The 27,820-nt window shown below is 46.7% G+C and overlaps 2 protein-coding genes across 8 annotated transcripts; both read right to left on the bottom strand.

Moving 5' to 3' along the window:
- Positions 1 to 36: 36 nt before the first annotated feature.
- On the bottom strand, positions 37 to 11,727 carry fez2b (fasciculation and elongation protein zeta 2b). 4 transcript variants are annotated; one of them, XM_076044603.1, is made up of 11 exons: positions 11,318 to 11,726; positions 8,116 to 8,224; positions 7,789 to 7,905; positions 7,060 to 7,201; positions 6,449 to 6,576; positions 6,003 to 6,152; positions 5,450 to 5,530; positions 4,899 to 4,974; positions 4,743 to 4,808; positions 4,435 to 4,450; positions 37 to 3,446 (listed from the first exon to the last, which is right to left on the bottom strand). In XM_076044603.1, the coding sequence occupies exons 1-10, from the start codon at positions 11,620 to 11,622 to the stop codon at positions 4,440 to 4,442; spliced, it is 1,185 nt and encodes a 394-aa protein (XP_075900718.1). In that variant the 5' UTR covers positions 11,623 to 11,726; the 3' UTR covers positions 37 to 3,446; positions 4,435 to 4,439. The 4 variants fall into 4 exon arrangements, with proteins under 4 accessions (XP_075900718.1, XP_075900717.1, XP_075900716.1 ...); XM_076044602.1 differs by lacking the exon at positions 4,435 to 4,450 and having other exon boundaries at positions 7,789 to 7,902; positions 11,318 to 11,727; XM_076044601.1 differs by lacking the exon at positions 4,435 to 4,450 and having other exon boundaries at positions 11,318 to 11,725.
- Positions 11,728 to 13,513: 1,786 nt separating this feature from the next.
- Positions 13,514 to 27,507, bottom strand: LOC142900349 (WD repeat-containing protein 26). 4 transcript variants are annotated; one of them, XM_076044600.1, is made up of 14 exons: positions 26,876 to 27,507; positions 24,689 to 24,788; positions 23,623 to 23,679; positions 22,165 to 22,301; positions 21,030 to 21,127; positions 20,744 to 20,900; positions 20,450 to 20,588; positions 19,770 to 19,910; positions 19,323 to 19,442; positions 18,554 to 18,699; positions 18,283 to 18,361; positions 17,852 to 17,981; positions 17,560 to 17,754; positions 13,514 to 16,490 (listed from the first exon to the last, which is right to left on the bottom strand). In XM_076044600.1, the coding sequence occupies exons 1-14, from the start codon at positions 27,172 to 27,174 to the stop codon at positions 16,465 to 16,467; spliced, it is 1,824 nt and encodes a 607-aa protein (XP_075900715.1). In that variant the 5' UTR covers positions 27,175 to 27,507; the 3' UTR covers positions 13,514 to 16,464. The 4 variants fall into 4 exon arrangements, with proteins under 4 accessions (XP_075900715.1, XP_075900713.1, XP_075900712.1 ...); XM_076044598.1 differs by having other exon boundaries at positions 17,548 to 17,754; positions 26,876 to 27,320; XM_076044597.1 differs by lacking the exon at positions 13,514 to 16,490 and adding an exon at positions 17,294 to 17,435 and having other exon boundaries at positions 26,876 to 27,320.
- Positions 27,508 to 27,820: the final 313 nt, after the last annotated feature.

Raw genomic sequence — 27,820 nt, 5'->3', positions numbered from 1 at the left:
ATTGATTTCACACAGACACACACACGGAACCCAAAGTGCAAGTCTCCACATATTAATTTATTTGAAATGAGTTGCAATGCAACAGAAAAAACGTTACTTGAACCATTACAGCAAATCATATGGTTACAAAATAACATTTAGCATTTAGGTAATAAATTAATGCACTGCAGTACCACATGAGACAGTAAACACAGAACCCCGGAGGAGGGCGGGGGGGGGGGGGGGTCACACTGCACTAATGACCAAAAAACAAGTTTGTTTAATGTACAAAAAAAACATTGTTCAGGCATTTACAAAGGCAGCCTCTTTTTCTTTTTCGTTTCCAACTGGTTTAGTTGCACACAATGTATATAAATATAGATCTCTAGTTTGACTGATATGTCTTCTACTGCTAAAGAGAACCAATGAGGAGCTCTGGCCTGAGGCAGCCTTCTTCAGTAACATCCACGCTCGCTGCCATTTCAACTCGGAAAATAAAGATCTTCAATTCCCTTCAACTATTTCAAGATTTTTTAAAAAACAACAACATGGGGAACATTTTAAACAAATTAGCTGGGTTTCACTTTTTCCTGCAACCAAACGCAGCGTACACTTCGTCCCTTTAGTGTGAGAGAAACTGGACTGTAAACAGAAATGAATCACAGCGGGAAGTAAAGTGCACGCAGCACGTGCCGGCTCATCAACCGTTTCCACTGCATTAAAACACGAGCGTTCTTTTACAAATGAGTGAATACATACGGAAGAGGATTAGGGCCACAAGAAGAGAGAAAAAACTAAGATATCATTTTTTTTTTTCCTTCAAGTTTCCAATTCAAGAATAAAGTTGAAATTTCAAGATCAAAGTCAAAATTTCGACAGTAAAGTTGAAGTAAAAAAGCCAAAATTTTATGAATAAAATTGAAATTTTGCAATTAATGGCAATGTGAAGTTAAAACGTCCTTCCTGAAAAATGTTTCTCTCTTTTTGTGGCCCTAATCTTCTTTCGTAAATGCAACACGAGCACCACCTTAAGCACCGAAATGTGCAAGTTTCCTCGTCATCACATGACTCCTGTCCACCTACCTATGTTTCAACATGCATGACACCATTAAAAAAAAAAAAAAAAAAGAACCATAGAAGTAAAAGTACCACCATCTCCAGCATGTGAACGCCAAGCTGGTGCTACTTCCATTTGACACGCACTAAGATCATGTGATCACCGTCGTCGTTCTTATTGCTACCGGGACTGGGCAAGCGGGCCCTCGTGATCGCACCTGAGAGCTGGATGGAACCTGATATGAGTCGTGTGTCGCACACCAGGAGTGGCTGGTGATCTGAACGTCCGTGTGGCGGCCTGACGACGGCGCTCGCCTCGGAAAGGAGCACTTCAGCCATTTCAGTCAGAAAAAATGCAAAGTCAAAGTCATCGATGCGTTTCAATCTGGTGTTTTGACGTTTGGTCCGGTGGAAGAAAAAAAAAAAACACTACATTTCCCACAGTGCAACAGTGTCTTTGGTTTTCCTACCAGTTCCTATTACTTCAAATAAAATTCAGAGTGGGGAGAATTCAGCAAACAGCTAAATTTCACTTAATAATACTAAAACAACTGAAAGACACCATCACCTGAAATGACATACATTATTAAGACATGCCGATCTAATCAGGGTCGGGGATAAAGAGAATTCCTCTATGCACCACGATACTCAACATGCCTCAATATTGCAATTAGGTTGTACCATAACTCAAAATATCGTGATACTATTGTACTGTGTGGCCTATCGAAACCAAACAAAAGCAACGTTGTCCAAAAGTGTCGAAGCACAGCGTAAAGTTACAAAACTCGAGTGAGGTAAGTCAATGGATGAGGATAAATGCGACGGCTGTTCTCGTGGCATCGCTTCGTTTTGCCTCCTACGCTTTTGTTCTACGCTAACCTAGTCAGACGTGGTACTCGAGTACCTCTACGCGTCCTATGACAACGCGGTTGGATCACTGGTTAAAGTGCTAGCACGATATTTACACAACCGCTAACAAACCTTAAAATTCTAACTTAAAACTGCAAGTGTCATTGACGCTAAGCTAATGCTACGACCAGTTCAGTCTGTTCTTCTCGCTAAGTCTGTGGGTCCTTACACACCGGGCAATGGGCGAAGCGACGTGAATGAACAACGCAAAAATGCACATCTTTTTTCTGTACACACCTAGCGCGAGGCGAATATGCGTATAAAATTCGCTAAGCGAATAAAGTTTGGCACTCTCTTTCGCGCTAATAATAGAAGTTTGTGAAAGGTTGCATTGACTTCAAGAAGTTGGGTTTTTTTTTTGTTTTTTTAAAAAAAAAGCAAATTATTTGCCTCACAAATTCGCTCCCGGTGTGTAAGGACCATAACGCTAAGACATAATTCAAGGTGTCCCGTGTGGAGGAGAGCTCAAGGGTGGCGATGGGAGTGGCGGTGGTGGTGGTGGTTACTACTTTAGGAAATCGACAAGACTGTATTTACAAAACAACGTCGGCTACTGGAAAATTCCCAAGTCCCATTTTAAAAAATAAATCCCTTCTCCAAAAAATATGCTTTACAGGATTTTGTTGATCCAGCTTTCACTTTCAAGAAGCTTTAGATTTTTTTCCCTTTATTCTTTCAGTTAAAAAAGCAACTCCTGTGCAAGTTTTCTTCTTGTATGCAAAATATTTCATTTAAAAACATTCCACAAACAGCTAAAAGTGAGCAAAAACCCCCCCTCCCCTCCTTTTTCCCCCTCCCAATAAACCAACATGCCGAGACCAGTGGAACTACGACGTCGAAGGGTTTGTTTGTTTTTTTTAAATTAAAGGGGTTTGCTCTTTGATTCTTAGCAGGAGGGAGGTTTCCATCTCAGGACATTCGACGACATTAAAACTACATGCTAGGCCAGAAAGACTCCTGGCGCGACAAATAAAATATAAATGCTTTTTGAATTTACACAAACGGTCCAGGCCGAAGCGCCTCCACGCGAACCCTGCCGACGGGCTGCGGAATCAGGAGGCTCCTTCCTGGACGTGAAGAGTTCGGGATAATAATACTGATCGCTGGCGGGAGCCAACCAAACCGTCATGCAGTCGGGATGAATGAGGTCGCGGCCATGAAACGTTGAAACCTCACGACAAATGAGAAGCACTGGCGAGACGGCGGCGTTACATCGAGGTTAAAATCAGAGGCGTTTTTTTAAAAAAAAATACAACAGACATACAGAATATATCAACAAGAGAAAGGGAAAGTGTGTTGGAATAAATGGAGGAGGGGTTTGTGTTTCCTTATTTTTCTTTTTTTAAATCCCAGCATCTGGGTTGTCTTCTGGATTACCAGACCTCCCTCCCTTCCCTCCCTCCTTCCTCCTTCCTTCCTTCCTTCCTTCCTCAGGGGTCCGTCAGTCCGCTGGTTCTGGGAACAGGAGGCTCGCCGTCGTCGGCTTTACGTGGGACACAGCACTGCAGGGTGTGGGGGATGGAGAGGGGTTCGAGAGAGGAGAGAGAGAGACGGAGGGTGAGCGACGCTTCCGGGGTCCCGGCGAAGCAGGAGGGAAGAAAAATGAGCAGGAAAACCACAAAGCGGCTGGCTACCACTGGGAGGGAAGCAGAGGAGGATGAAGAGAAAGCCGACACATGGGTGGGCCGCAGCTACAGCCGGCTGGAGGTAGAGGGTGTGTGTGTGTGTGTGTGTGTGTGTGTGTGTGTGTGTGTGTGTGTGTGTGTTAGTGAGCGTGGAGGTTGGTCCAGGACACTGCACGGCACGACGGGAGCTACCAGGAAAGGTGAGAGGCAGTAACAGTAACCAGGTGTTCTAAGGCCCCGCCCACACGGACACGCAAGGTTGTTTTTTTTTTTAACATGGAGCTTCAGATTTGTTAAATGCTGTCGGTCCATTAAGCTCTTGTTTGGACATGGATCGGACATTACCAGACACTCCCAGTCAAAGGTTTGGACTCACACTATGAGTTTAATGTCTTTTTAATGTCTTTTGCCACCTTTCATAAAAAGTATTTTAGAGATATTTAACATGTTTTTCTTTGCTGCATAATCACAGATATCTTGCTCATATATTTAGAGTCTTCAGGGTCTATCTGCAGTGCAGAAAGTTGTAAAAAAAAAATAAAATAAAAATTACACGAGAAGATGCGTCCAAACTTTTGACCGGTAGTGTACAGCTGGATGTTTTTAGGGGTTGATTAAAATAAAATAAAAAAAGATGAAAAGATAATGAAAAACAACCTTACACAAGAAAATATATTTTTTAATAAAACTATAACATGAAAAAGACACCTTTTCTTGAAAAGATAAATGTGTACGTGTGGACGAGGCTGGCAAGGGAAGGGAAATATGACTCAGCCGAGAGAGAGAGCGAGAGAGAGAGAGAGTGGGGGGGCAGGGGGGTGATGGAAACATGGCAGCGCCTCACAAACCTCTGCTTTCCACCCACAGCGCTCAAACCAGAGCTGCCCAGAGGAGCAGGCAGCACAGAGGGAAGACAAGGAAGGGGACAGTCAACAGTGAGGTTGGCCAAGAGAAGTCTTCATTCATGTTCCCGCTGCTGGCTGGCTGGACCCCCCCCCCCCCCCCCCCAAAACCCCGAACCCTGACCCACCCACTTCCTACACCAGGGTTCCCCAAACAACCAGCAGAGGGCGCAGTGTCTGAATCGGCATCTCGAGCTTGACATCTTTTCTTGTGTGTGTGTGTGTGTGTGTGTGTGTGTGTGTGTGTGTGTGTGTGTGTGTGTGTTTTTACCTTTAAGGATGTAGTCTGTTAGCAGGGCGGGAACCTTCTCGCTGTCGTCCCTCATGGCGTGGAGGACTGGAAATAGATGGATCACATTTAGATTTTAGAAAATAGAGTTAAAGGAAGGTAACAAAAAATTTGTACAAACTAAAGAAATGCTCTCACTTTTTGTGAGAATCTGCAGGTCATCGACTGACGGAGAGCTGGGCTTCTTCTCGTAGGGAATCACCGTGGTCAGGTACTGAAGAGGGAGAGGATGGAGTCACGCAACCAACGGTGCACCGTTTTAAATTTTGCATCTTGCGTGATAAAATAAGGGAAACATATGAAAAGCAGGGGCAGGGCAGATTTGTGTGTCACTGCAACCAAATAAAAAGTCACTGTTTGATGAAAACACATAAAATCATGTTTGAAAATAACAAAAACAACCACAACTGTTTTAATGGGAAGGATTTAAAAATAAAAAATACCAAAAATACAACAAAAGTATAAATAATATATAAATACAAGTAAAAAAAAAAAAGGTCAAAATCTGGGAGTCCAATACCAACTGAAAGAGAACAAACAGATTAATGAAGATGCAAAAAGAAAGGGAGACGGTCACGTCTGCTGACAAAGCATGCTGCCAAAAGAAGAACAGAAAAGAGGGGGATGCGAGTGGCGAGGAAGACGAGGAGGAGGAGGAGGAGGAAGAGGAAGAGCAGGGGGCGGGGCACCTGTTTGTCCCCTGCTGCGGTGCCAAAAGTTTGACGCAGGCCGTTTTGAATGACATTGGAGAGTCCCTCCAGAGTGAGCAGCTACGGGCGAGCAGCAGGAGGAAGGAGGGAGGAGAGAGAGAGAGAGAGAGGCATCACAAAGGGAGAAGAAGAAAAAGAAGACGGAGAGGAGGAGGAGGAGGAGATGGTTCAATAGCTGCGTTTCCACCTAAATATCGCAATAGAAAAACTGGTCATGGAAACACCCGGACTTGGAAAAAAAAACTCTCAAATACGGCCAAAAGGTTTTGATGCTCTCATGAGGTGGCTTTTCAGACGTCACATGGGGTCACATGACCAGTTGAAGTCAAGTGAAAATGGCGCGTTATGTTTGGACGGAGGAGGAGACGGAATATTTATTTACAAGTCATCAAAGAGAATGCAGAATTATCGCAAGATGTTTTGTCCCACCAAATCACAATTGCACTTTTTCGAAGTAGCGCTTTTATTTTGCACTTGTGCTGGTGCTGGGAGATAAAAAGTCTTCCTGCCCGCCCGCCCGCCGGTGACTCACCGTGCCCGGGATGTGCGTGCTGGTGGTCCGCTGGCCGTTGGGCCCCGTCGTGGTCGTGCTGCGGACTTTCTTCCTCTTGCGCAGCAGCTCGCGGTGCTCCTTCTGCCGGTTCTGCACGTCGATGAGCAGCGAGATGAAGCTGTTCTTCACCTGGGGTCGCGAACGTGGAAAATCACAACACGTCAGAGAATCTTTTCAGGGGGAAGGACTGAAAAAAAAATTGGCAACTGCTTCACTGCGAATGAAATAAGAGAAGTAGAGCCGCGGGCAGGTCGCTGCCCTCTGTCGCCCTGCCAGCGCTGCAGTCTGTCCTCGCCACACGGCCCAGATGCTCACTTTCACCTTCCTTGAATGGAGATCGCAACATGCAAAAGCTACGCTCTGTGCCTCCGCTTCGCTTTGCTCTGGAAGCTTCCGACTCTTTCAAGGTCACGAGCTCTGGGTACCTCCTTCTCGTAGTCCAGCTCATCTCGCAGGGCCAGAGCCTGGATCAGCTCCTCGCTGTAGCGCCGGATGGCCGTCTCCACCTCCTCCAGAGTCTCGGTCAGCTCGGACACGGACAGCTGACGCAGGCCTGGAGGCAAACGGGCACGGGTTTAAATGTTTCGTTTGTGTGAAGCTGGAGTTTGCTTGCGAGCAACTTCGTCAAAGCCCTTTCCATCCCACAGCGTGCTGATGTGAGGAGCATCAAGAGTCTGTAGCTGCTCATTCTGGTACCAGAAATTAACATCGGGTCACATACTGGCGGTTCATGATGTAATCCGGAGAAACAATGCAATTTGCCGCCACTTTGCATTTGCCACACGTTACGTAAGAAATTCTACTGCATGTAGCTTTTTCTTTTCTTATTCCTCTTTTGCTCCAATGAACAACCTATTACACCTCGCTTAACCATCTGGGCAACTGATGAACGACAGCAGAGTGTGAAAAAGCACTGCTGGGCAGAAGAAAAAAAAAGGGGGGGGGGCGGGGGAGGCGGGGAGGGAAGGACCATAAGCTCTTTGTGTGGTTTGGTGCCGGCTTGCAAGCGACACCGCAGGCCACGCGCTGCACTCACGGTCCTCGTAGCTGGTGTTGGAGCCCGAGCGCCGCAGAGCGTGCAGGTCCTGGGACAGCATGGACAGGTCCGACTGCGAGGGGCTCTCGTCGTCCTCCGGGTCCGGAGAGTCCTGCATCATCTCCTCGATCTCCTCGATCACCTGCAGAGATTCCATAAAACAGTAAAGAGGAAGAATAGGATTTATTTTGTGGGATACAAAATTCTTTTTTTTTCCCCCTGTTTAACCGTTTGCCTTTTTTTTCCAATTCTCAAATTTGCCAAATCAATCACAATGACATGGTAAATTCTGTCATACATATAATATTAACAGGTATCTCACACTGTACATACCTGTTTATATTGTATACACCTGTGTTACTTACTGTAACCGCACTGGCAATTTTGCACTGTGTATTTATTTTTGCACTAATCCTGCCTGTGTGTAACACTGCTGCTCTATGTGCCCTTTAATTGGCCCCCTGGGGACAAATAAAGTTTTTTGAATTTGAATGGATAAGCCAGGCTCTGCTCCCCAACTCTGGAACTCTCTCCCATCAGACGTCCGTGACACAGACTCTCTTTAAAACATTTGTAATATAAGTAGGCTTGACGGAAGAAGCTGCTTATTGATTGGTTACAATCATCGATGAAAGTTACGAGTTGCTGTGCGTTCATTCTTTCCTAGTGTTTTCAAACCCGGCTGTCTCAAGTGCCTGCGAGACGCGCGGGGACGGGACGTCATCGCACCTGTTCGGCCGTGAAGAGCGGCTCGTCGCTGATGGTGGAGACGATGATGGAGTGCATGTCCATCTGCTCCCTCAGGTCCTCGTCGTCGGACAGGTCCAGGGACTGGTTGTCCAGCTTCTGGCCCCGACAGGAAGAGACAGAGGGCGGGTGAGAGAAACGCAGCAGCAACTTTCTATGCAGACGCCATACTCAGGACGTCAAATGAAGGAAAAACCATTAAAAATCAGAAGTATGTGTCCAAGCTTTTGACAGGTGGTCTAAACTGTGGAGTTTGTCCTTTACTGAATTTCACACGCAGACAGCTGTCTGTCTGTCTGTCTGTCTCACCTCGCGGGAGACCAGGTTGAGCGTGGGCAGGTGCAGGCTGCGCGTGTGCGACGTCTTCCAGTCCACGGCCATCACGTTGCCGTAGTTGTCGGTCAGCGTGTTCCAAACCCTAAGGAGGGGGGGGGGGGAGAGAGAGAGACATGGAGGAAGAACATGACGAGAACCCAGAGATTAACAGGAGGAAGGAGGACAGAGAGGAGGAGGAGCGTTCCGACTCCCCGCTTCCTTCTCTCTTTGAGTGTGACACAGCATTAATTGGCAGCGTGACAGAACAAACCCCCCCACCCCCACCCTGCCGCGCCGCTGCCAGAACTCTCAAACGATCGCACGGAAATTCCTCCTCCGGGAAAAAACATTCCCTCAGACAAGCGGTGACAAATCGAGGCGAAGCGCAAGCCCCCCCCCCCCAACCCCCTCCTCATCTCAGACTAACGAGGCCGAGGAGTTTAGAACGCTGAGCGTGTTTGGCTGCTTTGAAAACACTGGAACAGCGTGTGTGTGTGTGTGTGTGTGTGTGTGTGTGTGTGTGTGTGTGTGTGTGTGTGTGTATCGGCCGGCAGTGGGGAAAAAAAAGAAGAAGAAAGATGCCAGATTACGTATCTGCGTGGCGCAGATGGCGTTTGCGAGTCGCGTTTACAATTAAAAACAAGAAGCCGTCATGGCGGCGAGATGAAGTGCGAGCTAATGTGCGTAACTGAACGTACAACTGTGATCGTGTTTCAATGCTCTGCGCGCAAACAAAACAAAAAAAAAATCATAATCCTGCACTCGGTGGTGATGTTTAAGGTTTTTCAGAGCTCGTTAATGGGCAAAACTGCATGCTGAAGAACACTGAGTGTGTGTGTGTGTGTGTGTGTGTGTGTGTGTGTGTGTGTGTGTGTGTGTGTTAGGGAGAAATATTGTGCTGGATGCACAAACGCCAGCGTGTGTGCAGTAAACACTCTGCCTGCGTGTGTGTGTGTGTGTGTGTACACGTGCGGGTCACTTTAGTTTTTCATTCCCGTGTCCTCGCTGCTGGGAATGGATGCTGTGAACCCATGTGTCACACTCATTCTCTGTCTTCCTCTCTCACACACACACACACACACACACACACACACACACACACACACACACACACACACACACACACACACACACACACACACACACACACACACACACGTTTATGTAACTCTTTCTCCCTGAAGTGCTCGTGCACAGCTTGGCTGGCAAGTGGAGGAGGGGGATGCAGGCGGGTCGTCTAAATAGGGCAAAGGCTGGCAGGAGATTTTTTGTGTGCCTTAAGCGAAGACAGTGACTGCGACACGTGAGGCCGGCGACACGGCGGTTTGCTCGGGCTCCTCTGAGAGAACTTGAACGCAGCAGCAGCAGCAGCAGCAGCAGCGGCGACTTCAAGACATCCATGTTGCCCCACTTTGAATAGGTTCGGCACCTACACACATTTCATTCTGCCTCAACGTCTCCGCTCTGAGACAAACGAGACGCACGTCCCCCTCGGTGCCAGGCCCCGTTTGTTCGTCTCGGTCTCGGAGGAGAAGAACTTATTAAGTGGCCGGACACGTCCTCCGGAGTGCACTCATGCAGAAAAGGCTCCGACAGTTCCCAGCGCTGCTCTCCAATTATTCTAACCCCCCCCCAATTCAATCCTCTGTGTCTTTACGTAAAGCAGCCAGAGAAGCTTTTTTTTCCTAGCCTGATTACCATCCCTACATCCTGCAGAATATTAGAAAAAAAACCTGAACTGAGACAGAAAAATTCAAAAATAAAACAGAAAGCTATGCGTTATTTGCAAGCTTTGCCACTAAGCTTGACATCAGTGCAGTAAATATTGATGACACTGCGGCCAAACTGATAAGTTGACAGGCCGTGTCATGAATTGAATTACAAATTAGACCAAGAGGGTGAATTAATGTAAATTCATGTAAGGCTGTATGAAATATCTCAGGATATGGTCTGCAATGAAAATACAAAGCAAAACAAAATATCAGCATGAATCCTGTTGTTCATCCAAACATCTAAAACTGCAGAGCGAAATTCAAAATACTGTTCAACAATACATACAGAATGAGTTCAGCAATGGAAAAACTTGTGGTTTTTTTTTCTGTGGTTTAATCTTTTGCAGGGCAACCAGGAGAAAAATAATTCCTTTTTTTTTTTTTTAACCACATCTCTACTTACATTCCAGCTCAGAACTGTGGTTATATAATCATGTGATCATATACTGCACATGCCTAGTCCTGGTTTAGTCAGATTATATATAAAAACAATCTTTACGCAGACACGTACATGACTGCCATCGCTCTTGTAAAGCAGAACTAGACTGCATTATGCAATTTGATCTAAGAATGTTGAAACGTATTGCAGAGACGAAGGAAACAAGCTCAAGTGTTCAGCCTGCACGCATGTGTCAGTGATGGATGCGTGAGAGAATGCAACTTCAACACTGACTCGCATGCGTTTCTGAAATCAATCATTGTGGTGGTTTAGACTGACAAAGCAGAGATTGGTGGGGCTCAAAGGTGGATTGAAATGTCGAGGCGCAATTCGAATTCAAATTGCATTCGAATTCAATTCGACTTCGATTCGAAATCAAACGCAAGTGTGCAGAGGTCAACAACCAGTTATTTCTCTCGGGGATATTAACAGCGCAGCTCTTATGGGTCAGATGTTTAATGCCGAAAATTGCCCAGTTCGGCGTGAAAGTGGGTAACGTGGCACTTCCACTCCTCAACATAAAACAGGAGCCCGGAGCAACATTAACTCAACTATTTTTGCTTCCTTTCGCATTCGTGTTTGTAAGACACTGGGGTTTACAACATGTCATTTACTTGGTGCAGTTTTGTTTTGTTTTGCAAAACTTAATGTGAAAGTTTTTTGTAATTCATGAGAGCAGAGAAACGGCATTTCGACTTTTCCTGTATGTTCTGTACGTTTTGAGAAGTTGACCATAAAATGAACCATGAACCTTGAAATATTAGCTTCCAGGCAGAATATCGGAAACGTGTTTTCAAACTCGACTGTCCAAGTGGCCATAGTTTCAGACTTTGGACAGCAGTGATTGCAGCTAAAGCTAAATGTCCTCTCACTGGCACAGCCTTAGATTAGCTCGCTGAGGCTAACTCCGTTAGCCAGCAGGGAGCATAAAAGTTTGGACAATAAAAAAATAACCACGCGTTTAAAAAAAAAAATCAATACTCACTCGTCGTCTTTCAGGTAGTTATCTTCTGTGATGGGTTTGATGGGGGCTATGTTCTCCGTGGTGGTGTTGTAATTTCGGAAGCATACGGTCAGCTTCTCGTCGAAGTCGTGGACGAGGTCCTCCATCGACTTGAAGCTGCAGATCTCCCCGGAGAAGCTGTTGTCCAGGTCGGAGAAATCGTCGAGGCCCGAGTCGGCCACCACGTTCGAGTTGAGCTGGTCCAGCCGCTCGTCCGACGCCGAGGACGGCTTGAACTCGTTGAAATCCTGCCAGTCCTCGTCGAAATGGGCTAACGGCGCCGCCATGACTGCCGCAAGAGGCTCCGGTTGACAGCCAGTCGGTCCCTCGGCGGAGCTCTTGTTTTCGGTTTCCAGACACTGGCCGAGACGGAGCGACGGAGGGGGAGAGAGGAAGGGCGTGTCATTGGTGGAATATGATGACGTAGCGGACAACGACACGCCCCTGGCCAGCAGGGCAAAACAAACCCACATTCGCTGTTCCGCCTGTGAGGGGTGTGCATTGGTTTTGCTGTATTGTTGGTAACCACCAATCAAAATTAATGTCCATCCTTTTTTGGGGGGGTCTGGCAGTTTTATCTTCATATGTAGAAAATTCGAAACATTTTTTTCCTGTTTCATGCATCTTTTTCACTGCTTAGACTAGTAAGTCTGTTTATGTTCTTTATAATGGGATTCCACCAGGTGGCGCAAAATATCTGTCGATGCAGCTCAATGCAGAACCTTGGTGCAGTGATGTGGCTGTAACTCTTTGTGTTTATGCAACAAACTTGTGGGATTGTGTTTTTTTTAAAGGTGAAAATCAGTTAATATGCATGATGTTTGAACATTTAAAGTCTAGTTTTGAATGCTTTTCATCTGCACCCACGCTCGCTGCGCCTGCCTCCTAAAGGAAACTCGGCTGTCCATTTTGAGATGTATTGCGAACAACAAGACTTACTCAAAATAATGTCACTTTATTGGCAATTGTTCTTATTATTCCCAATGGCATCGAAGAAAAGCCCCTCACCACACAGTCCGGCTCCACACAATGCTTTCAAGGAACAAAATGACTGAGTACAAAGCAGAATGAAAACCCACGTTTGTCTCCTCGTCACACACGGTTTGCCATAAGCAGCGATCCGAGGCCAACCTAAATCCACGGCTGTGCGTGGCAGGACTGGCGAGTATCCAGAAGAGTCTGCCACTTCTTGTTCTCAAGGCCTTCACAATCACATGCCGCATCAAAACTACCACGGGCCTCTCTTTTGTTTTTGTTTCGTTTTTTTTTTTCAAAACCCTGAATGCTTTATTGAAAATATGCATACACTTTTCCTACACAACAATACAAAAACAGTACAATCACTTTTGTAAATAACACATTAAACGCAAAGCCACACATCGTCCCCCCCTCCCCGGCCCCCCCGATCCCACCCTATAGCCCGGGGAGCCTAGAGATGCTACAGTAAGCTCCAAATATCCCTCTCCCTCCCATGACCGCTATCACCTTTGTAAGAGAAATAAGACATTGATAAAACAGAAACGACTGCTTCGGGAAACTCAAAAGACACCAGGTTGCATACAGACATAGCACTGGCCACCAGCAGGGTGGCTGATGGGCTTTTACAGAACTCTTGGTATAAAAGATTTGCCTCACAAGTTGAGCGCTAACGTCAGGTGTGTGAGTAGTCCATTCTGGGATTTTTTTTAATGTTTTTTCCGTTTAGTTTTTTTGGGTGTTGTTGATAAAGCAGGTTTCCAAAGTGTGTGTGTGTACGTCTCAGCGTGAAAGTCAAGTGACCTACAAGAGGGAAAAAAAAAACACATCAGTGGCCCTCAGGTGGTTTTGGCTCCGGTAAGGTGGTCGAGATGGATCAACACTGGAACACCGACGGCGAGAATTTCTGCCGAGTTACACGGACATGCAAGAACGTCGACTTTTCACGTGACGAACTCTTAAAAAGGCGAAGGGGGTGGAGAGTTCAAAGACCTGATCTGACCGGCAGCGCCGTGCCTCCCCAACAACTCATTCCACTTCCAGCCGACGTGGGCGTTGCTGTGCATATTCATTTGTCATAGCGACAGAAGGACAAAACTCAACTGAACACAAAGGAGAACCAAAGGATAGATTAAAAATAAAGAAAGATGACGGGGGTAACGTCGAATATGAGGATTAAAAAAAATAAGGAGGACTCCAAAAGTCTGGTTATATTTTAATATGATCATACAGGGATAGGTCAACCAAAAGAAAATGATATAATGTCAACAAAAACAAAAAATTAAGTAACAAAAAAGTTCAATAAAAACAGACAGAAAAAGCACTGATCGAAACAGGTTTTACTGAATAGCAGTCTGTAGCAAGTAGTCATTACATACCCTGAAAAAGGAAGAAAAGCTTTGAATTGGTGCGCTGACCGCTGAATAACTTGGCTGGAGAACATATAGGGGGCGCCGTTTAATGCTGAGCTGAGCTCTAGGATTGGTACCCTCGAGATGAGGCCGCTGGGCCTATTTTTATGTGCCAGGCTCAGTTTTTAATTTTCTTTTTTAAAGAACATCATTTCAATAATAATAATAATATTTTTTTCTTCTCAATATTATTTATTGTCACTTTAAGGTCAGCAAGATAGTCTGTCACTGCTTTCGGATGCATAGAGGCTATATATAGCGAGGTGGGGACGAGGTGGTGGGGGCGGGGAGGAGAGGGGCGGGGGGGCGCTACGCTACTTCCTTTGTCAGCCTCCCGTTAGGCCGTGTCTTTGCCGGTGCGACCTTTTGACCTTTCGAGCCGTTGTAACGGCTACGTGCGGCGGCCGGGAGCCTCGAGAGAGGCTGTGCGGGATCGGTGCCATTTTTGCAGCAGGTGCATGAGAGCAGAAAGACCAAAGTGCAGTGACAGTAGGGGGCGCCGGTTGTTGTGTGTGGTGTGTGTGTAGTTGTGAGGCTAGAAGGAGCGAGAAGGCAGTTGACGTGTTGCATGTGTGCGTGCGTGCGTGCGTGTGTGTGATCCCAGACTTGCAAAAAGAACTTGCGGTTCTCTGGTCACTGGTGCCGTTTCCATCGAAAACTGCCCCACAGTTACAGTCGCCAATGATGTAATAAAGACCATTTTTTTGCTTTTTTACAGCTTCTCGTTCAAATTTGGCCCCCTTTATTTTTTATTTATTCTGTTTTTAAACTTCCTTTTCCCATGCAAGTATGACGCGCCGCCAGTGACTCAGTTCCGTTTGAATGCCATGTGGTAAAGCGGAAACTAATTTTCCATGTAAAAAAAAAAGAAAACAAAGAAAAAAAATTAAAGCCCCAGATTAAAGAAAAGGGTATTTCTCTTCTTTTATTTTATTAATTTTTTTTTTACAAAATGGCTCTGACGTATTCTTTGTTCCACAGATAGAGGTCCCTATGGGGCTTTGGATAACTTAGAATTATTTTTAAAATCCTCTACAATTTTACAATAAGGGGGGAAGGTGGGGAGAAGGGGGGAGTTAAGAGAGTTTAGCGGGGAGGAGGTGGGGAGGTGGGGGGAGGGGGGGGGCGGATCTTTTGCTGGTTTGAATTGAGCACACATCCAAAAAACCTTAAAAAGAGAAAATAAAAATAAAAGGGAACACGCACCAATTTAAACCCACGCCCTACAAATGACAACTCTCACTAATGTGTGCATGCGTTGTCGCTCTCATTCACTCTCTCACACACACACACACACACACACACACACACAAAGATACACACGCGCACACACACACAGAGGAGGGGCTGGAGTCCCTTGAACGCTTCTTGCAAACACTATTTTTTTTTTTTTGAAATGGTCGTAGCGTGTCCTGGCCGAGGCGGGAAGCCGACGGGACAATGTCTGTCTGAAGCACCGCCCCTTTGGCATTGATATGTGACCTATGACCCCTTATGTTAAGCCGGTGCGATGGACTTGCGCGGCGGCGGCGGCGTCTGCGAGCTGAACACACTGGGGGTGGGGGTTGGAGGGGGGGTGGGGGTGTCCCTTCAGAAAAACACAGCGACTCTCCGCGTCACGAGTTAAATTAAGGAAGCCAAAGGTTTGTGTTTTTTTATTGTCTACTGTGGAGGAAACAGAAAAGTGGACTCTTTCACACTAAAAGCGCTCCACGGGCCACTACGACTCGAGCTAAGATTCAACCTCTTAAATGAGAATTTACGCAATACTATCATAAAAAAATTCCAACATGGTGAGTAGCCTTGTGTGTCGTGTTCCTTCTCAGCTCGGTGCGTATGCGTGACGGTGGCTTTTTTTTTTGTTGTTGTTTTTTTTTTTAACCCCGCCGCCCCTCCCCCCAAAACAACTTCCCCCACTTTGACTTTGTCCAAAGGATAGATTTTTCCGAGAAGCACGAGAAGAGCGGAGGGGATCAGAGGAGTCAGTCCTCCCCGGCCCTCCCCCACCTATGGAGACATTACACGGGAAACGTGAGGGACAACCAGGCAGGCAGGCAGGCAGGGGGTTCGAGTCCTAGTCTGATGAGTAAACAGCTGGTCTGTCCAGGAAGGAAGGAAGGAAGCAAGGAAGGAGGGTGACACTGGGGACACTTAGCTGGAGGAGGGGTTGATGGTTTGGAGGGGGTGGGGGAGTGGAGGTTCTTCAGAGGCTCTGCGAGGTCCCGCCATGGCTGCCGACCGTGCAGTGCAATGGAGAAGGAGAAGAAGGGTCGATCCGAAGGGGAGAGGGCAACAGGGTGGTGGTTGGGGGGGCCAACAGCCCCTTAAAGGTTCGCCAGTCCGGGGCTGCAGCGCCCGCTGGGTGCCGACTGGTTCTCCTCGGTGGGGTGGCGGGGGGGGCTGAGGGAGTGTGTGTGTGTGTGTGGGGGGGGGGGGTCAGGATCAGGAAGGAACCCGACTCGTGTCCGTCGTCGGCTCCGCCTTCGAGTCTCGGCCCGGCAGAGGACTAAATCTTTCCCGCTTTTTCAAATCTTGTTGTCGTCGTCTCGGTTGGTGTTGTTGTTCTTGTTGTCGATGTCGGTAATTCTTGACGCGCTTTTTCGGATGGTGGTCGTCGGATTCTATCGCCCCGCCCGCCCGCCGGCTGGCTTGGCTGGTTGGGGATTGTTTTTCGTTTGTCATTGTTGTGGTGTTCGTGGGATTGTTGTTTCAGAGAGACGTCGTCAGATCCGTGAATGACCATCAGCTGTCCATGCTGCTGCAGTTCTCTGGAGGAGGAGGAGGAGGAGGAGGAGGAGGAGGAAGAGGAGGAGACCGTGAGCTTCCAGCGTAAAACCTCTAGGGATGTGCAGTGCAGCCCTTCTCACACAAGACAGTTACATTGACCCTTATTAAGGTCCGTACACACCGGGCAATAGGCGAAGTGATGCAAATAAACAACATGAAAATGTGAATTTTTCCTGTCCACACCGAGCGCTGGGCGAACACGCGTTTAAAGTTCGCTACGCGAATAAAGTTTGGCTCTCAATGGAGTGATGACGTCCTGGTGACGATTGGATTGAAAAACGATCATCGCCTGAGTCATCACTGCTGTGATCAGCTGTGTGCAAAAACAAATTTTGGAGAAGAAAAACAAGAATTTCTGTTGAACATTTGCAGAATATCTCCCGGCTCCGCATCGAATGTCGAGAAAAACAGAACCAAAAAAATAAGTCTGCTCCATGCACCACGGCACACGGCGCACATCGCCGAGTCCAAGCCCGACTTCATCTCATGAAAAATTCAGACATTCAGCCATTTTGCTGATGTTTATCGCTTTGGAACAGCTACATTGTGATCTGTGGGAGAATCAGCTCTGGCCAATTAAGAACAACTATTAACCGACAAAAATATAATTGTGGCGCTAATGAATGTGTATTAAATAATAAAATTAGAGTAAATCATTTAATCGGACAAATTAACTGAGCGTGTTGCAAGGTTTCTCCCCGATATGTGGGGAGGGAAAAAAAGTGATCACATGGCAAATTGCTATCAAGATGAACACAATTCATTTGGCAGTACAAAACCTATCTGACCCTGAGGCGATGCTGCTTCAGTCGACTCACCTGGAGCGCGTCCGCAACGCTGCGAGGACGCGAGGACAACCTCCTAAAGTCGGGCGCATGAGTCGGCCTGCTCGCCTGAGACAAAACCCTGACCTGACTTCCCTGACACTGGCAATGCGTGAAAGAGGCTCAAGTTAGTATCTGGCTTTCAACCGTTCCATGATGCTGTGTTTGTGTGTGTGTGTGTGTGTGCGTGCGTGTGTGTGTGCAATTCTTGTACTTTTGCTTTTACCGTTGAGTCCGTCTGTCTCCTGAGCGTCGAGGAAGGGCGCCGGACCCCAAACGCGTACTGTGCCGTCGTCTGACGCCGAGGCCATGAGCCCGGGGATGGTCGGGTTCCAGCTCACGCAGTTGACGGTGCGCGTGTGGCCCGTGAGTTCAGCGATGGGAAGTTCGCCACGGCGGTGCCAGATGTAGACTTTGTGGTCTGTGGAAAGGACGAGGGGGGGGCGGGGGGGAGTCATGAAACAGTCGCGAATGAGGTCATTTTAAAAGCTGCGACTTGCACAAAGCTCCCACTGTACCTTCGCTGCCGCTGGCGATGAAGTCTTCGTTGTGTCCTCCGAAGCAGGAGTGGATTGTGTAGAAGCCCTGGGTCACACCTTGGTACTTCCTCACCAGCACCCGGTCCTGGAGGTCCCACAGGTGCACTCCCTGGATGCGGCGGCAGGAGGCAACAACAAACAGTGAGGAACAAAAACAAGACAGAACACGAAAAACAACATACAAGCCCAATATTTAAAGAAAACAAATCCAGAAAATGAAATATGCTCGAAAAGGAAGTTATTTCAACAGATTTCTATTCAGTCTTTATCAAAATGTATTAAAACGATATATTATATGCAGCTATTAAAGATTATCAACTATTACATTACTACAACTCTATTACTACTTTATTACAGCAGTGTAATTCATGTTTTTCATATTATACATTTTATAGCATATTTCAGCTTACCTGAGTTGCTACATTTAACAAAGCTAATCTTCCATTTTTAGAGACAGTAAAAGACATGATAGGGTGGTCCTCTTGAACTCTGCAGAGGACAAAAAACAGGAAGAGGAAGTCAGGCAAGGCACCAGGTCACACAGGTGTAACAAGACAGGTGAAAATCACAATCTCAATGGACAGTAACTGTAAAAGTTGAGTGACGATGAACGACTTGTTTTGTAACTAGAAAAATCACTTTCTGCCTGCCGACTATTTCAATGCGACTGTGACAACGTACATGTTTCTGTCTGTAAGGTCCTCGAAGTTGTAACCGCGGATCCGCTGGTGAGTGTCTGAGGCCAGCACTCCTCTGCCATCGCTCAGGCACCACAGGCATTGCACTCTCACGCCCTCCCAGGAGTCCAACAAGTTACCGTCCAGGTCCTGAGAACAGAGCAGACAGCATTGCTCACATTAACCGTCGCTTAGTTTCCTTTCTAGCCACTTGCTGCATTTCCATTACCCCTAGAATTGCGCAAAAACCTAAATATCGCAATAAAAAAAATGGTCATGGGAACAGCTAGACGTCGGAAAACCTTTCAAACATCGCTAAAAGGTGTTGACGCTCTCCTGAGGTAGTTTTTTAATCTTTTTTAGTTTTTTAATCTTTTTTTAAATTTTTTTTACGAGTAATCAAAAAAAATATACTACTCTTGACAGCAAATAAAGGTAACAAACAAAAACTAAATTCGTCCCATGAGATTTTACGACAATTACGGCTTACGTTATGATTATATTGTTATTATTGTATGCTTATTTTGTCGAAATTTTAGAAACAGCGCTTTTATTTTGGAAACGCAGCTACTGGTGCAGTTTCACTAGAAAAAAAACCCAACAGAACTTCAGGCCAGACTGCTCCCTCTTCCTGCCACTGCAGGGTCTGAATGCTCAGTAAAAGTTGTGGCTTTATTTCCTCAATCTTTGCAACTGTGTTATCTGATGCAGTTTGTACAAACAGGGATGAAACAACACGTGGAGGAAAGAATGAGGGTCACAAATCTACTCACACACTGATAAAACTGTCCCCTCTGTCCACCGGTGACAAATCGTTTGCCGTCTGGGTTCCAGGCTACGCTGGTCAGACTGTCTTCGTGGGACTGAGACATTTTGGTCCGCAGCTCCCCCGTCTGGCCACCGAGGAGATCGACAGGCCATTTAGAGAAGGGAGAGAGAGAGAGAGAGAAAAAAACAAGACGGGGAAGAAAAAATGGGGGGGGGGAGGGAGACACAGGGAGGAGCGTTAAGTAAGGGAGGGGTAGTGGAGCAAAAGAGGAGGAGAAGAGAAGAGGTCAGTGAGTACAAACAGCCTCTGCAGTATCTATGGGAACCTCTGGGCATGTTTATCTTTTCCAAATCTTCACGGCATTTTAAGAGAGCCGGTTCGAATCTCTTTTGTTTACATCTACGGGAGAAAACATCGGCTTTGCGAGTACGACGCCGGCGCCGGAGCTCACCTGCACGTTCCAGAGCCACAGCTCGGAGCAGTCGTCAGGTCCGCAGGCGATCAGGTAGGTGTCGTCGGGACTCCAGGCCAAGTAGGAGACCCCGTAGGCGTGACCCTCCAGGGTTCGCAGCAGCTTCAACTGGTGGCTCTCCTGCGGCATCACGGGGGTGATTATTACACAGTAACTGCACGTTTTTAAAAAAAAAATAAAGAAAACGAACAAAAACAAAATATGCACTTGACAATGAAGAGCCCAACTTTTTGAAACGCGGACTACACTTGAAAGGTGTAACTACGCCTGTTAATCTGTTTGACAGCTGTTTTCCCTCTGCGTCTCATTTTCCCGGGGCCATAGAATTCAGAGAAAGACCTGAAAATGTCTTCCCTGAGCCTGAAACAACAATTTAAATGAAAAAAACAGACACTTCAGCGGCAGCGGCCGCCGCCCTCGCAGAGATGACGGGTTTCTCTCCACAGCGAACGCCTCATAATCTGGGACGGAACAGGAGCTTCAAAGGGCTCCGGCGGATGCATAAAATATGACCACGAGGGGTTTAGAGGAAATGTCAAACTATACGATAAATATTTCAAAAATAAAACCGAGACAAACCTGTCTGCTGCATTTCTGCAGGCGGATTTCTAAGAGGCTCATGTGTGTGTGTGTTCATTCGGAAACTCATCGACACTCACCGGGTCCACTTGCCAAATGATGACAGTAGTGTCTTTGGAGCCGGTGGCTAGTTTGGTGCCGTCATTTGAGAACTTGCAGAACCACACTTCATTACAGTGCTCTGTCAGGATCTGTTGGGTGTAACACGGGAACTGTTTTCTGCCACACGGGAGAGAGACGGAAGGTTAAAAACTCATAGAACTGCAGCCATGGCATAAGTCTCACATAAAAAAAAATTGCGCCATGGATCATAAATGGCAGGTGCTGCAGTGTGACGACGCAACAGGGACGCCTCATGCAGTGCAGCAACCCACCTGCTGCAGACGTGATCGAGGAGGAGAGACACCGAGTCCAGGTTGTTGTCCAGCTTTGTGTTGTGATAGAGGCAGCGGTCCCTCTGCAGCTCCACCGCTTGCCTCAGCAGGGTCTGCAGCCGCCGAGGGGGCAGCATGACGGAGGGAGGCAGGTAGGCTGCAAGGGCACACAGACAAGGGGGGGGGAGGGGGGGGGGCTATAAATTTGATTTGTGCTGTACACGTTTGGCTCCAGCGCCTTGTATTCATGCACCCGGGCTGCCGTTTGAATACATCTGCTGCTCACTTTGTAGTTTGTCCAGCAGTCTGCTGCGGGAGGCGGTGCCCTTGCCCTCCCACTCTGCCTTGGCCCTCAGATCCTCAGCGTGGCTGCACATCAAATACCTGCGGGAGACGCAAGTGCAGGAGTTGAGGCGCTGCAGTTAGAACGGTGATAGGCCCAACAAGGGGAAAAAAAAAAAAAAATAGGAGGATATTGAATACAGAAAATACACATCTATGTTTGAGGCTAAATAAAATCACCAAAATTCAATAAGCGTTGCTGCGTGCTGTCATTCACTAATAAGAAAAATCAATGTTCACATCGACACCAGGTCCATTAGTGAGGAGGCAGTCACAGTCCACCACTAATAGGAAAGAAATGTCACGGCCGATAGAAGCAAGGAATAAAGACAGATTGACTGACCGGTGGCGAATCAATAAACCAATCTGTCTACTGAGCAAAAAGACTGTTTAGACGAGTATGTTTTTTAAAAAGTGATGAGAGTAATCGATACAGGCAAAAGTCAATTGGAGGAATGTGCCAGGGCAACATTTACAAAACCATCAAGTCATAATTAAGAGGAATACGCCCCAGCAGCCACAGGCATCTATCAAGAGTTGGTAAACAGATGATTGTTGAATCCTTCATCATCATTCATTTTCCATACCCGCTTAGTCCCGAGCTCAGGGTCACGGGGGTCTGCTGGAGCCTATCCCAGCTGTCATAGGGCGAAGGCAGGGTGATTGTTGAATGTTTTTTTTAAATCACGCCCAAGCCCCTGGTTTGAATTTCATTTCGCCTAAGAGGACAATTCTGTTCAAACCTCCATGAACTGGCCCTACAGTATCTTTCAGCTGCACTTCATTCCCAAATGGGAAATTTGTTTGCTATTTTTCTTTAAAAAATAAAGATAAAATATTTGAAATAATGTATTATTATTATCATTATTATCATTATTATTATTATTATTATTATTATTATTATTATTATTATTATTATATTGTATTTTGTAGTTTTACCAAAATCGAGTTTTCAGAGAAGGAAAAAAAAAATCAGGATTTTTTTTTTTTTGCTGTCCCTTTTGTTCAGTAATGAGCGATTGCGAGAGGCTGGCCGATCTGCGGCGAGCGCAGTGAGAGGAACGCAACGTTAAACTTACCCGCTGAGCACGTGGATGCGATCTGTGTTGTACTTGAGGGGCGTCAGCTCTCCGCGCAGCACCTGCAGAGCCTCCAGGACTTTGCCGTCCTCTAGATACTCCAGGTACTTCTGCTGCAGCAGCAGGAACTTCATGCGCTAGGGGAGGAGGGAGGCGACAGGAGAGAATTTTACAGAAACCGAAGGAGGAAAGAAAGGCGAGACAAAGACTAAAGTACAGCAGCCTCGGGTTTCCATTTGACGGTAACGAGATTTCACAGATCAAAAACGAGCGCCCGGCCGGGTTCACCTGCAGGAAACTCACACCAGGCAATCAGTCTGGCGCACTTCCTCGGCGCCCGGAAAAAATTACAGAGGTGTACTTTAGCGCTGTGCGGGTTCGTTCGCACGCATCGCTAACACAATGATGACCTGTGGTCAGCGCGACCGGCCCTCCCTGCAATTTCTGCATCGTATAGGGCGGCGTGAGAGCAGCGCTGGCAGGGGAGCGTGGAGGAAGTGCGTCTGTGTAGGTTCTCAGTCATCCACGTAATCTCAAAGAGAACTAAAGAAGCCTTTCAAAAAAGGATGCAAATTATCCATCAATCCATTAATCGCTTGTCGATTTACCTTATCAAACGATTAACGATTCAATTCTTAATCTACAACTAATCAATAATGGATTCATTGTTGACATCCCTACTTTGAGACGGGAGGCGAGTAGTCTCTAAGATGGCAAGAACAAGTCCAGGTTCCCCCAACTTAGCCCTTCTACCGCTCAGCAAAGAGTCTGTCTGGTTTCAGCAGGTATGCAGTAGGACTGCAGAAACCATCCATCCACAAATGTCTACATACGCAGCTTGTGAGCGAGGAAACAAACACACGCGCACTCTCTCTGCGACTGGTACCAGAGATGCGAGTAAAATGATCCAGTGGAGCTGTAGGGAAAATGATGTTTACAGTGCTAACACTGTTCTGCTACAGAGCCAAAATGGCTACCCACACTGAACACACAGCAGGGGGAGGGCACGGTAGGGGAGGTAAAAACACACAGACACACACACGTTATCTTAATAAACCAACTGGTGACGGCAGTTACACAGACTGTAAGGAAGCAACTGTCAACAAGCCAACACTTTCTTTCTTTTTTTTTTGTCTGTCATGCAAGGAACCATTTTAAAGTTCATTTCTTCCGACTGTCAAAACGTGAGTTAAATTACATGACAACAAAAATTCAATCTGTATCTTGAAACCACGTCAATTTGAAATAAATAAGGTTCTCAAAATTGTCCTTATTGTTACTTGCAAATTCTAAACCAGTTCTGCCCGACAACGTCAAGCCCATTTGCAAATTCTATGGGACCACTAAAGCACAAACTAGAACATATTGAACTTTGGCTGTTTCAAAACAAGAACAGTTCTGGAAGCCAGGGTTGTGGCCCCATTCAGTCCAGTTCAGGTTTGGGCAAGTGCAGCTTACCACAATAGCGTTGGGAGAATGCATCAGTGCTCTCAGCTCATTGAGATCATTCTCAGCCTGGGCCATAACAAAGGCAGGTCCATGCAGAGAAGGGACACAGAGGGAGAAATGGTTAGCTCAGCAGTTTCCACACGTGCACAGGATGGAAAAAAACAGTAATCAAGATCTTACGGGTGAAAAAGGGGCCTCAACAATAAAGATGATTTAGAGGTGCTTTCATTGCAAATGAAAAATATATGACTAATGATGACTAATAAACAATAATGGCTTGTCTAATAAAATGTTATTAGATAACAAAATCCAAACTGGGCTCCCAGGTGTGACCTGAGACTTAACTTAAACCTTACAATAATTCCATTGAAGCTAATTATTATTTTCTCAAATAGTATATTTCTTTATTTTCTATCATTGCAGAGCAATAACAAACCCACATTTAATAGATCTTAAAGTGGCCTAAGATGAGAAATTCTTGTGATTTAAGTTACTGCAGCAGACTCAGAGTACATTGCAATCTGCATTAATGCTGACTTAAAATCCAATTCCACAGAATTCAAACCAAAGCTTCTTGCCACAATTTCAGATTATCAGCCCGACCAGTTTTGCAATAACCTTGTGATTTGCTTTAGGCGTATTTGCAAATCTTAGTTTTATGTTGTTTTTTTTATCTTTCACAATTTGTGCCTCATTTTGCTATAAAGGAGGCACGACAAAACAAATATGGCAGCCAGCCATATTTTCCCAAATAGTCTTTTTTTTTAATGAAGCACTTAATATAAAGAATAACGAGGTGACGTGCTGGCATACATGAGTTAAAAAAAAAATACATATGCATTTTTTTCAACAATAGCTTCCTGTAAATGTTACACACTGGGCCTTTAAGCTGAGCCTGTGAAACCAAAGTATCAATGCAAATCACTTTAACTCCTTTGAGGACACTGAAGCCTTCTGAACAATCTCCTTCATAAATCTCCTTTGTCTGTGAGCTACATGAGCTGTGACATGCTCTCGGGTTTTGACCTCTCAGGCTCCTATTGTGACAATACAATGCAGGCGACAAATCACCAACCTTGTCCCACTCCCCCTCCATGACGTGGTTGCGGAACTTGGTGGCTGAGGAGTGCTCCAGTCTGCAGCCAGATTCCTGCATAAGCAGGTCCACTGTCTGACTGAAGAGACACAGAGACAGAGGGGGAAAAAACTCAGTCTTGCATATAAACACAGGAGGGACGGTTCATTAGAAAAACAAGGCGTGGTAATGATGTCTCGGAGATCCGTCGGGACCTTATTGTGATGTTGAATAGTTTGCAAATACCAGCTGAACAGGAACCTACGGGCAGGAGCAAGAGCTAGAATCCAGTGCGACGATGCTGCGTCGCGAGGAAAAATATGCAACAATAGTTGTTGTTTTTTTCCCCAGCACAGAGAGACTAATTAAAACATTAGCCAACAATAGAGCAGCATCCCGGCCTACAACGTGTCAATGGATCATTATTTACAAACAGCCCGAGTCGTGCAAACAGGGATCCTGCTGCAGCTGACATCATCACTGCCGCCGCCTGTCCGCCGTGACCCTGCGAGCCATCTGTCCAAACATGACCTCTACACACACACACACACACACACACACACACACACACACACACACACACACACACACACACACACACACCCTCCGCCGGCACTAACACAAGCCCACTCGGATGCGTGCGATAATGGAAGAGGGTTTGGGGGACGGGATGGTGGTGGGGGGTTGGGGGGCTGACACCTCCAGCATGATGACATCATGCTCAGGTATTGGAGGAAGTGGCGCAGCAGCCCCCCTCGATACAGCTGGCTGTTACAATGATGCCTCTCCACAGTCAAAGTAGGGGGAGCTCTTCTTCATAACCAGGCTATGCCATGTATATGCCCCCCCCCCCCCTCTCTCGCTCCCTAGCACAGATTTACTAATATGGCTTCTACTTTCAAAAATTATGTAGGCCATTTAAATTGCTGCAGCTCATCTGTCAGACAGCTGGGGGAGGTCCAGCAAACAGTGGATCCCAGCGTCACTTCAAACGGGAGCTGAAACATGCATTTCTTGAAGGAGAGAGAGGGGGGGGGGGGGGAATGGCACGATGCTATTATTAGATTCAAACACAGGCTCCCATGTAAAACAGCTGATAGAGAGCGCATTCCACCGCGGCCATGAAACCCGCCGATTATTCTCGATTCGGGACCGAGTGTCTCCCACTGTATTGACGGCTGTCTTGAAATAAATACAGATGGATGTGCTCTTTACAGGCTAACGTCACTCCTGGTTACTATCAGCATTTGTCTCTCTGTCTCTCTCGCTCTCTCTCTCTCTCTGACACCGTGACAGAAAACAAAGATGGGAGATGTGGCGAGAAAAATCTGGAAAATATACCCGACGACTATGGAAAACAGGGTTCACATGACGACTCTGTGCCATCCGAGGCTCCAACGCCGAATCCCCCAAAATAACCGCGACAGCTAGCAAAACCATCTGCTTCATTATGGCTATTATTGTTAAGATGCAAGATTTGTGCGCGCGGATTTCCAGTCGAAACTGATGTAAATGTCCCCCCCTGTTGTTGACAATCCAGGAAAAATAATGAAGCGCCAACCATCCTGACAACCCGCACGTCAACATTTTTTTTATAGCCTCGAAACACAAACTCGATAATCCCTGCCCGTGTTGGATTAAGACAGCACATCGAGTCCCATCAATCGACTGATTTTGTTAGGGGGGCAGCTAATTTTTTTTTTCCTGCGGGAGAAACGCTGCGAACCTTAGTTAGGTGATGTAACGCTAATGTATTTTGCTCGGTGCGAAATATCCCGTGTTAATTATAGCATCATGGCGCTGCTGACACACAAAACAAGTCGAGGCGATCGCGCACTCGCACAGCTAGCGCATGTTGAAACTGACATGTGTACAAAGGCGTGTTTCGTGGCTCTGTGAAGGTTTAAAGTCAGGCCGCAGCACCTTAGCGCAGGCTAATTCGGTTAGCCACCGAGCTAACTGTTATTGTGCAAGATGGACCCCTTCTTTCAACCAACTGCTGAGCAGAGGCTAACTACCCCATCCCCCCATGTTTGTGTCCGTCAGCGCCCGAATAGTGATTTTACCACCAGTTGGCCCGAGGTTTTAAGAGTGAGGGAAACCAAACAATACATTTAGGGTACGGTAAATTGAACTCGAACACTATGTGTGGTTGTTGTTTTTGTCCTCGACTGGGAATAAACTTACTTTAGCCCGAGTCCGTGAAGATGTTGTCCTATTAGTCGTATCACATCTTCCTCCGCTTGTGATAGTCGTTTCTTCTTTTTCAACGAGCCCATCTCTGAGCTTGAGGCCGAAGCCGAAGTCCCCGACGTGGTACCGGCTGTCGAGCCGTTACTAGTACCGACGCTAGTCCCGTTGTCTGTGCTGGTGACGAGCCCGTTGGAGTGCGCTCCGCCGGCCGAGGATGACTCTCCGTTTTGTGCGTTGTTAAGGCAAGAAAGCTCCGACGATTCTTGTCCCTGTCCTGCCCCGTTTGACTGCATGCTGCTGCTGAGGTTATTGACTACACTTCTGTTAAAGTGAATGGCAGAGGTGGCCTGAGAGTGTGCAGAGTGTGATGCAAGTCCCAAGACAACACCGGAGAGGCCTGTTATGACTGCTGAAGCCCCGGGCTCTCCTGCTCCCTCCGCCGCCGAGGCTCGGTGCTTCTTCCGCGGGGGCGGCGACGCTCCGCCGGTGTCCGAGTCGGAGGAGGAGGAAGCGGAGGCCAGAGTTTCCTCACCGAGAGCGGCCGTGGTTAGAAGCCGGCAGAGCTCCGGGTGGGAAATCAAGGTTACGTTTCCAGGATTGGGCCCTCGTTTTTGTTGTTGTTTCTCTCAAAACAGCTGCAGCTCTAATGGAGTCCTGGAGCTCTGACGTAACCGGAAATTCCTACACTACCAAGCTTCCGGGTAGAATTATAATCCGGGGGTGGCGCATGAGAACCCTTTTAGCATGATAATTAACTGATAATAATGACACATGGCATTTGTATTCATCTGTAAATCCGGGGAGGTTCAACATTAATATTTTCGGGATTTAAAACTGGGGGTAATACGGTGGCATTGCAGGGATTTTCAACAGGTTCTTTAAATCCGAATTTCATTGAATGCAGGATCCAGTTATTAATCTTCGATAGAAAAAATAAGT

Source organism: Nelusetta ayraudi, unplaced genomic scaffold, assembly GCF_046127955.1.
Source record: "Nelusetta ayraudi isolate G7.1 ecotype Tasmania unplaced genomic scaffold, CSIRO-AGI_Nayr_v1 ptg000082l, whole genome shotgun sequence".
NCBI classification, from domain to species: Eukaryota; Metazoa; Chordata; class Actinopteri; order Tetraodontiformes; family Monacanthidae; genus Nelusetta; species Nelusetta ayraudi.
This window is presented reverse-complemented; position numbering and strand designations above follow the sequence as displayed.

Coding starts and splice junctions, on each gene's coding strand:
- LOC142900349 (XM_076044599.1), bottom strand. CDS start 27,174: ATGCAGTCAAACGGGGCAGGACAGGGACAAGAATCGTCGGAGCTTTCT. Junction 23,680..24,688: donor TGGAGGGGGAGTGGGACAAG/GTTGGTGATTTG, acceptor GTTATGGCCCAG/GCTGAGAATGATCTCAATGA. Junction 17,436..17,547: donor ACTCAACGGTAAAAGCAAAA/GTACAAGAATTG, acceptor ACGCATTGCCAG/TGTCAGGGAAGTCAGGTCAG.
- fez2b (XM_076044601.1), bottom strand. CDS start 11,622: ATGGCGGCGCCGTTAGCCCATTTCGACGAGGACTGGCAGGATTTCAAC. Junction 7,906..8,115: donor TCAACCTGGTCTCCCGCGAG/GTGAGACAGACA, acceptor TGTCGGGGCCAG/AAGCTGGACAACCAGTCCCT. Junction 4,975..5,449: donor CCGCAGCAGGGGACAAACAG/GTGCCCCGCCCC, acceptor CTCCCTCTTCAG/TACCTGACCACGGTGATTCC.